The following is an 8,640-nucleotide window of genomic DNA, read 5'->3' on the forward strand; positions in this document are numbered from 1 at the left end:
CAAAAATGGTTAGGGGGCTGGGGCACATGACTGAGGAGAGGCTGAGGAAACTGGGCTTATTTAGTCTGCAGGAGAAAAGACTGAGGGGGGATATGATAACAACCTTTAACTACCTGAAGGCTGGTTCCAAAGAAGATGGAGCTGGACTGTTCTCAGTGGTGGCAGGTGACAGAACAAGAGCAATGGTCTCAAGTTACAGCAAGGGAAGTTTAGGATAGATATTAGGAAAAACCTCTCTCACTAGGAGGGTAGTGAAGTACTGGAATATGCTACCCAGAGAGGTTGTGGAATCTCCGTTCTTGGTGGTTTTTCAGACCTGGGTAGACAAAGCCTTGGCTGGGATAATATAGTTGGGAATGGTCCTGCTTTGAGCAGGGGGTTGAAGGTCCCGTTCAACCTCTCCCTTCTTCTTCAGCATTTGCTACTGGCTACCTTGTATTCTTCACGCCAGCTCTCACTATGCTGGCTCTTTTCAGTCCTTAGGTGCCAATTTTTAGGCGTGCATGCATCTGTATGGGGATCCTAGATGCCAACCTCAGGACTGATGATTCTACTGTGTTGTAGGGTGCCTCTGAGTTAAGCCTTGAAAGACCTAAAACACTTTGAAGGTTTAGCTTCAAGAGTCAAAGATGGAAGCCTTTTTGAAGAAAGCCTATGTACAGAGTAAACCCATGCGTTAAATACTATGCTTTTTTTACAATTTAATCTACCAGGGAATATTTTCAGCTCACTAGTCATTGATAGAGAGAAAATAGCTCTGCTGGTTGATAATGGAAGAAATTTCTCACTCTAGTCTGGCTTGTGGAGATAGGAACAGCCCCTCATTTTTTTCTTTTCACTCTTGTACTTGTGTATTTAGTCAGCTGAATTTCTCCCTTTACATATTTGGTTACTTGCCTGTAAAAGAATGACAGGACCAAGTCTCTCCCACCATATACCTACATCACCTTTATGCTTGCTTTCAACCATCCTTGATTTGTTACCAGATTAGGATAGCCCACAGCTTCTGGTCCCTTTCATACCCCATGGAGGTCAGCAATCAAAGAAACTGCACATATTTCAGAAGTGGAAACAGGGAGAACAGCCAGAGATCTATGTCTTGCATATCCTGCTGGTGCCAGCAATGGATGGGAAGTCAGGTTTTCATGCTGATCAGTTGGAGGCTGTGAAAAAAGTAGGGCAGTGCCTGGCAAAAGGTTTTGCAGTCCTCATCAACTGCACCATTGTGGGGTGGGGGAGAAGTGCAGCTTTCTCCTTGTATCTTTCAGACAGGAAGCAAGACTTCCAAAAATAACATAGGCTTGGCTTAAACCAGAGTTGTCAAACTCCTCTGGTTAGTGCTGACATGTAGGGAGTGCACGGGGGTGCATGTGCACCCCCTGAGAGCACCAGTGCACCCATTGTCAGTCTGCACTCCCTGTTTAGATGGAGGGCAGGGGGCAGGCAGGAACACCAGTACCCCCCCTGCAAGCACCAGCTGGAGAGCAGAGCCCCCCCGCCCGATCAGCACGATCAGCTGCTGGGGACCCCCCAAGTCAGTGACTGGTGTCGGGGGGGGGAGGGGGCCCCCCCCCCCCCCCACCCATTACCTGCTTTGGGGGGGCCCCCCCAAGTCAGTGACGGGTGTCGGGGGGGGGAGGGGGCCCCCCCCCCCCCCCACCCATTACCTGCTTTGGGGGGGCCCCCCCAAGTCAGTGACGGGTGTCGGGGGGGGGAGGGGGCCCCTCCCCCCCCCCCCCGACTCAAGAGGCATCAGTCAGCCATGCCTCTGGCTCTGTGACCCAGGGGGCAACATAGCCTGGGATGTGGCCTGGGTGAGCTGCCCTGCTGGGGTAGTGTCCTGGACTGCACCACCCACTGAGGTGTGGGCAGCATGGCCCAGGACCCAGCCCCAGTGGGTTGTACAGGCAGTGCTACTTGGGACTGGACTGGCCCCCACGGGTGGTGCAGCCTGGGGCCTGGTCACAGCAGGTTGCTCCACTTGCTGCTGGTCCCAGACTGTGCCACCCATTCTGCCCACTGGAGCCACATCCCAGGCTGTGCTGCCTGCACTGCTCACTGAGGCATGGGTGGCACAGCCAAGGGCCAGCAGTGAGCAGCATAGGCAACCTAACCTTGGACTGGCCCCAGTGAGTGGCACACCTGGGACCTCACCCAAGTGAGCACTATAGGTGGCACACATCCCAGGCACTGCATGAGGGGGGGGTCAGTTTGGTGCAAGAAAGACAGTAGCACCAGGGGCTGGATTTTTGGGCTCTGCAGGCTGCATGTCTGACACCCCTGTTTTAAGGAATCAAAGGAATGGAACCAACCACCCACCACCACAGGTCTTGAGAAGGGACTGATTTTGTTAGGTGGCAGATCATCCCCTATTCCCCCTTTAAAAACACTGGAGAAAGCCTTGCAAGTACTGTAATGATCCTTTATTTAAATGTTATGGCATTCAGATCTCCAAGTATTATCAGTGTTTCCCTTTGAACTGATATTACACACTGCATGGGCGTTTCCTGTTGCAGTCTATAAGGGTATACTTAAGACAATGCCCCCATGAACAGAACACTAAGCAAGAGGTTCAGACACAGATTTCCAGAGGTCAGTTTTGCCCCATTTGGGAAATACTTCTGATTTACATATTCAATGATGGTCATCACAGCCACAGTAGTCTCCTCACATGTGGGTTGGATTTGGTCTACTGGTAAAAAAAATGCATGCGCACCTCTGTCTCTCAGCTCCAACGTATAAGAGAACGGAATGCCAATCATGTGAGCCCAGTCTCGTGAGGAGCCAGAGTTCTGGTCTATGAAGTCAAAAACAGAGGTGAGGTGAGTGTATTAGGCACTTTTTTGTTAGAAATTTCTCTTGCTATAATTTATGCAAGATCACTACAAGATCCCTGAACCAAGCAGCATAGTGTGTCATCAAAGCAGACACAACAGTGCTTCACAATGGGAAATGGACCTAGGTTCTGGAGTTCTTGACTGCATTAAAATCTTTACATAGCCCTTTCATAAGCAAAATTGCTCCCTTCTGGCCTTTGCCCATGGTTTTCTGCAGGGTGTTCTTAGTATTTCTGTTGTTTTGCCCTGGAGTTGTGCATGAGGGTCTGAAATTGTGATCTGGGGGAATCCTTAGGTAAATGGTTGCCTGCAAATGCAGGGGACTGAGCAGGATGGCCCAGGAGGACTATGTTGCTATAAGATAGCATTATCCAATGACTGACTGAAGCATTTTGACCTGGCTGCTCTTGTAGACAAGATATAGGGCAAGGTGGATGGATTATTTGTCTGTTCTGATATTAAATTTTCTGCTTTACTAGGTTTTACTCCAAATCTGAAAACTTCCCAACTGTAACCTGTGTCCAGACCATATCATTTCTCTGCCTTGCAGTTCTGTCTCTTTACAGTTTTAAAGTATCTACAAATATGGGCCCAGCTTCTTAAAAGTGGATGATCATTTCTAATCATGCCATGCCTACATGAGCAAAATGCCTTGTGTGTCAACTCAGAGATGCATTAAGTACATGCAACTAAGGGACTGACCAACCCAGGCACTGGACATGCATATCTTGGAAATAAAAAATATATACAAAAAATTCTTCTGCTCCATCTATCCAACATGATTCATTCTTATCTGGACAAGAGAAAAGCTTTTATGGGTAAAGGAAGATAGTTCTCCATGATTTTTCCATACTCCAGCAGAAAGCATCAATAAGAGTGCCAGCTAATATCATCTGTGATAATGGTTTCTATGATGTGGTCTTCAGTCTAGTGGGCCCCAGACTGAAACCAGCTTATTTCACACTGAACAGCAAGCTGTCATCAGATGATAAAGTCTGATTGTCACTATAGACTTGATTTGGATTTGAACCTCTAGCAGATGGGCTGAAATCCTGGCTTCTTTCATATCAGTGGACATTTTTCCAAAGACTTTAGTAGGAATAAAATGATTAACCCATTTCTGGGACTTCTGATTATTCAAATAAGCCATTCTTTTTAAGAACCAGCAACTGACTGATACTGCCTTCATGTGGTCAGCTATTTAACATACAAAATCATCACATATTCAAGTGATCAGTATATGAACCTGCTTATCCCTTACTATTCTAAGTGGCAACTCAGTGAAACAGCATTAGAGAATCAAGATGCTCCTTATTCCTCTGTGACAACAGAGCAAATAGGAAAAAAAACACAAACTTTCATAAAACCGAAGAGGCTGGCCCCACTGTGAAATTGGTCCCATGTTTTCCCTTCAGTACAGTTGCTGCTTTCTGTGCAACATCCACCTATGAATTTGAAATGAAAATAAACGTGTTGTTATCTGGTAAATGCATGACCTATTCTGAGTGGCTCAGCATTCTTATCTGTTTCAGGCTACATTTCTATATCACTGATTTTGGCAACAGTTTTTAGTTCAACACTCAAGCTGGTAGGGAACAACTTCCAAAACCTTTGGAAAATTTTACACACATTCTTTTTGGGTGAAAATGTGTGGGTTGTTTTTTTTTAAAATGATGTAGAAAAATTGCAAACTTAAAAAACTGCCCTGCTAATAGTCAGCAAATCCACTAGATTAGCTGCACATCTGAAGAATGAGAATCTGTGTTGTATCTCTTACCAACGTGAGTTCAGAGGACTGAACTAGTCTTTTGTGGATAGAAAACATATCTGTACAACTAAGTACAGGCTTGTTTTTGTGTAGGGCACTAGATTTCAAAATTTTGAGAAAAGAATTTCTACAATGCTCATATCACTCATAATCCATGAATAATCATCTAAGGTGAAGAATCAGGATTAATTGTTGCAGTACATAGGCAAAGAAACCTTCTCCTATAACACATGGATACATGAATAGGATAGGGAAAGAGAACGTAGCTCTAAATTCATAACTGAAGAACGTACATGCTTCACAAGTTCACCCTCCCCTCAGGAAGTTGTAGTGTTTTCTTTAAAGAAAAACTATTGATTTCGTATCTTGATATATCATTTCTCCCTTCAGAGAAATGCCATATCAAAACCAACAAGTACTTTGTTTGCTACTGTCAGTATTAAGAAGAGGCAACGAAGATAATGGGCGTTATTAAACAGACACATTATAATCATCAGGGAGGTGATCAGGATGCAAGAGCTAATGAAAATGTAATACTTGACTCCAACATACATTATGGAACTGTGGCCTTACCAGTTCCTGATGGTTACTTGCATGTTCCTTTGTGTATCCATATGGGGAGAGAATGAGCTGTCCAAAAGAATGAATAGTCAAGAAGCACAAAATATCACTTTTCCTGCTTTCAATCAATCTAGCCACAGCTTTAGTTTTAGGTTCTGATTCTGCCTCAGGCCCACAAAAAGTTGAACTGGAACAGTTATGGGATGTACCACCACCTGTACAGGAAATCAGAGGCAAACCAAAATAAATATGTATTTTGAGAGAACGGTGACATTTATATGAGAGTCTGAGAATGGGGAACTATGTGGTTCACATAAGAATACTGATCTGTTAACTTCTAACTCCAACGTAAGTAAGGATTAAAAGCAGATGCTAGGTTGATGTGAAAGTGTTTGGGGGCCATAAACCTGCTCCAAGTGCTGAACTGCCTATGTCACAAAAACACTGCTGTCATTTTTACACACCTCCAAAACTGTCACCCTTCCAAAATCTGCACAAGAGGGCGAGGAACTCTGTACCTCGGAGAAGTGGTGTCTTCAGGTTAACACTGAGCAGTCAAGTTACATTTGGGCTGTCTCAGGTCTCCAGTCTCTTCCATAATCAGACTACAGGCTGCAGACTACTCATGGGACATAATGCTTCACTTCTACTAGTCAGGAAAGGAAACCATGAGGAATCACTGAAAATTGTAGTCTGACCTAGAAGCCTGTCCCACAGAGAAGAATGCAGGCATGAGTCACCCAAACCATAACTTCCAAGTGGCTCCACAGTAGCATAACTGAATTCAACCATTTGGGTTTTAGGCTGAAATTGTTTGATTTTTGGAAAAGTTGGCCGCAAGACGAAGGTTCCACGGGGAAAATATTACTCTATCTTCACTAAACAGATATCCCAATAATATAATGAGAGTGAAATTAATTATTTTTAAACCTTGGATTAACCAAAGGAACCAAAAGGAGAATCATTTCCACTTTTCAGATATTTTTTCCTACCCTCCATTTCAGAAAAAATCAGGGCTCTTGTGGAATTTATACTGGAGCCCAGCCTTCCGCCAAGAGAATATGGTACAGCACTAGTGAGGACATCCCCTGAAGTAAGAGAGAAGTAGTGGGGGAAGTAAAATATATAAAAGGGAATCAGCTGAGGGTAGGCCCTGTTTTTCAGAGGTACATGAGCAATTTTACACTTACAAATAACTGCCCTTGCATATTTGCACCTGTAATTCTCAGCAGCACAAATACTGCAGTCTAAGGAGATTTCTGCCTAGAACTAATGATTGTACCTGCAGTAGATTGGAGGCAGGGTTATTTAAGAAGCAAAATTCTGCCTGCAAAATCAGACGCTATGTTGGGGCCAAATTGAAAATCAGGACTTAGATATTTTTACAAGTTAGCTTCTACTTATAAGTCTCTCTTGATGGAACCAAAAATGTGCATTTTCTATCTTACAACTCTTTACTCTTTTAGAGTAAGAGATATACATAGCTCAGAGGCTGTTCCACCTCCCCCTTCGTATATTTTTCTGTCTAGTCCTGTATCAAATCTCAAGGACTTAAAACTTACCACCCCAGGAGGAATTAAAGTTACGATTAAGGTCTGTCCCAAAGCAGGTGCCATTCATATAGGAAGAACGGGATTTCCTCCAGAGACGTGCCTGAACAGAAATTGCATCATTGTGTTATAACATAACTGAAACAAGAGAATAACGATCAAAGCAACATCCTATATAAACCCCTAGCACTTAAATCCTGCCATTCCGAATAACACCTCCATTCAATCTAACTGCTGTGCGTGATGCATTTCTAAAGAGTGGCTAGGGAACGTGCTTTACCTCTCTTTTCAAGTTGGGAACTTTTATACACAGTACAATAGGAGACAAGTGAACTGTGGTACAGCAACTTCCCCTGCCATTCCCCTGCAGCAGGGCAGGTGACCCTGTTCCAAAGCAAATGCCAGATTACAGGAGGTGTTTTATTGTCCAAGATTGATTCTATTGAGACCCAGGTTTTGTCAGGGATACAATAAAAGAAAGGTCGAGGGGGGGTTGCCAGTCAATGCTCCTATCACTCCCCAGTTCCTTGCCTCCCCTGACATTATACCCCCTGCCCAAGCTTAGTCACTGAGGTCCAGCGCACACTATGCACAGTCTGTGCATGCTTCTCCAGAGAGCCACCTGCACAACAGAGTGCAGAGAGTGGAGCTCTCCAAATGCTGATGTTGCAATGTCTGATTTTGGAAAGCTCCATGATGAAAGACAGATTCAACTCAACAAGGAGACAGACAGGATATAGACTGGGGCAGATGAGCCTACAGGGCCCTGTTAAGGTCCTGAGTTAAATAAGAATTCAGAAGGGGTTTCACTTGATTCAAAAAAGGGAGCTACTGGACACATCCCTTTTAATTCGCCACATTACCCAAAATACCCAGAAAAGAAATGGGTATAAGAGGATTTGCATTTGGGAGATATATTTGGGAAGATACATATAATTGAGGAGTCCAGTAATTATCTACTGTCCTTAAAAGACACCCTTCCTGCTCAGGTGTCCAGTGACGTGCTTTTGCTTCTCTGTGGGGAATGTGTAGTACTGCATTCTACATTTCAAAGTATTGTAGTCATTCCCAGACAACAGGAAAAAATGGATTCTGGATCCTTGAAGCTAGTGCCTTTACTGTTGATCTGCATCCCTCTGGGTGTATCTACACATGCAATTAAGGCAGAGCAATAAACTCTATGACAGTTCATGCTGGACTCAACTGCTCCCAGGTGCAGTGTCTACACATGCGCCTGAGACCATAGCACTTCAAGCCAGGGCAAAGCAGCTCTGGGCTGGCAGGGGGTCTAGGCAGGCCAGCCCCAGGCTCCAGGTGATGATGTTGGGTGGTGGAGGGGCTGGCTGTGGCATGAGGGTGCTATAGTGTGGGTCTAGGCAGCAGACAGTCCCCCACACTTTAGCTCCCTTGTGCCCCAACCAGCTGCTGTCATTGTCTACACATCTATTTCAGCACAGGTAAGTACTGTGCTCTGGCAGTACTATCTTATGGCAGAGTTAATTAGTTTACTGCACCCTAATACATGTGTAGATGATGACACTTTATTGTGGAACTAATTAATCTAGATAACCCAGTCTCAGTATAACCCCAGAGATACACCCTCTGAGCTCAAAGAAGTGCTGATTTCCTGAGGTGGTGGTACCTTTGTCCCATGGATGAGTGGTTATGTGTAACAGTTATCATTCTCTTCCAGCAAGAGAGAGGCTTTGACAATTCTGCCTCTATGTAGAAAAACTCACCAGCAAATGTAGACTTTGCTGCTGACTATGCCCTCCAGAAGTATAAAATGAACATTTTGCTAGTTCTTGATTTATCCTTGCACAATTAACAGACAGATTTTCCTGCTCTTGGGTTTTCTTTACTTACTGTGGTCCAGGAATAGATATACCCATCAATATTGAAAACAGGCAGGATGTACAAGTCT

The 8,640-nt window shown here is 44.4% G+C and overlaps 1 protein-coding gene across 1 annotated transcript in view; it reads right to left on the minus strand.

The window, feature by feature from the left end:
• Nucleotides 1–2,416: 2,416 nt before the first annotated feature.
• The window catches only part of CPO (carboxypeptidase O), a 13,152-nt gene continuing 6,928 nt past the window's right edge, over nt 2,417–8,640 (minus strand). Inside the window, exons 3-6 of the mRNA XM_019522904.1 lie at nt 6,729–6,819; nt 5,179–5,381; nt 4,198–4,282; nt 2,417–2,797 (exon numbers count right to left, since the gene is read on the minus strand). Coding sequence (XP_019378449.1) covers nt 2,532–2,797; nt 4,198–4,282; nt 5,179–5,381; nt 6,729–6,819 — 645 coding nt within the window. The 3' untranslated portion in view covers nt 2,417–2,531. The remainder of the gene's footprint in view (nt 2,798–4,197; nt 4,283–5,178; nt 5,382–6,728; nt 6,820–8,640) is intronic.

This window comes from Gavialis gangeticus, unplaced genomic scaffold, assembly GCF_001723915.1.
Source record: "Gavialis gangeticus isolate Ggan-Ray unplaced genomic scaffold, GavGan_comp1, whole genome shotgun sequence".
Taxonomy (NCBI): domain Eukaryota; kingdom Metazoa; phylum Chordata; order Crocodylia; family Gavialidae; genus Gavialis; species Gavialis gangeticus.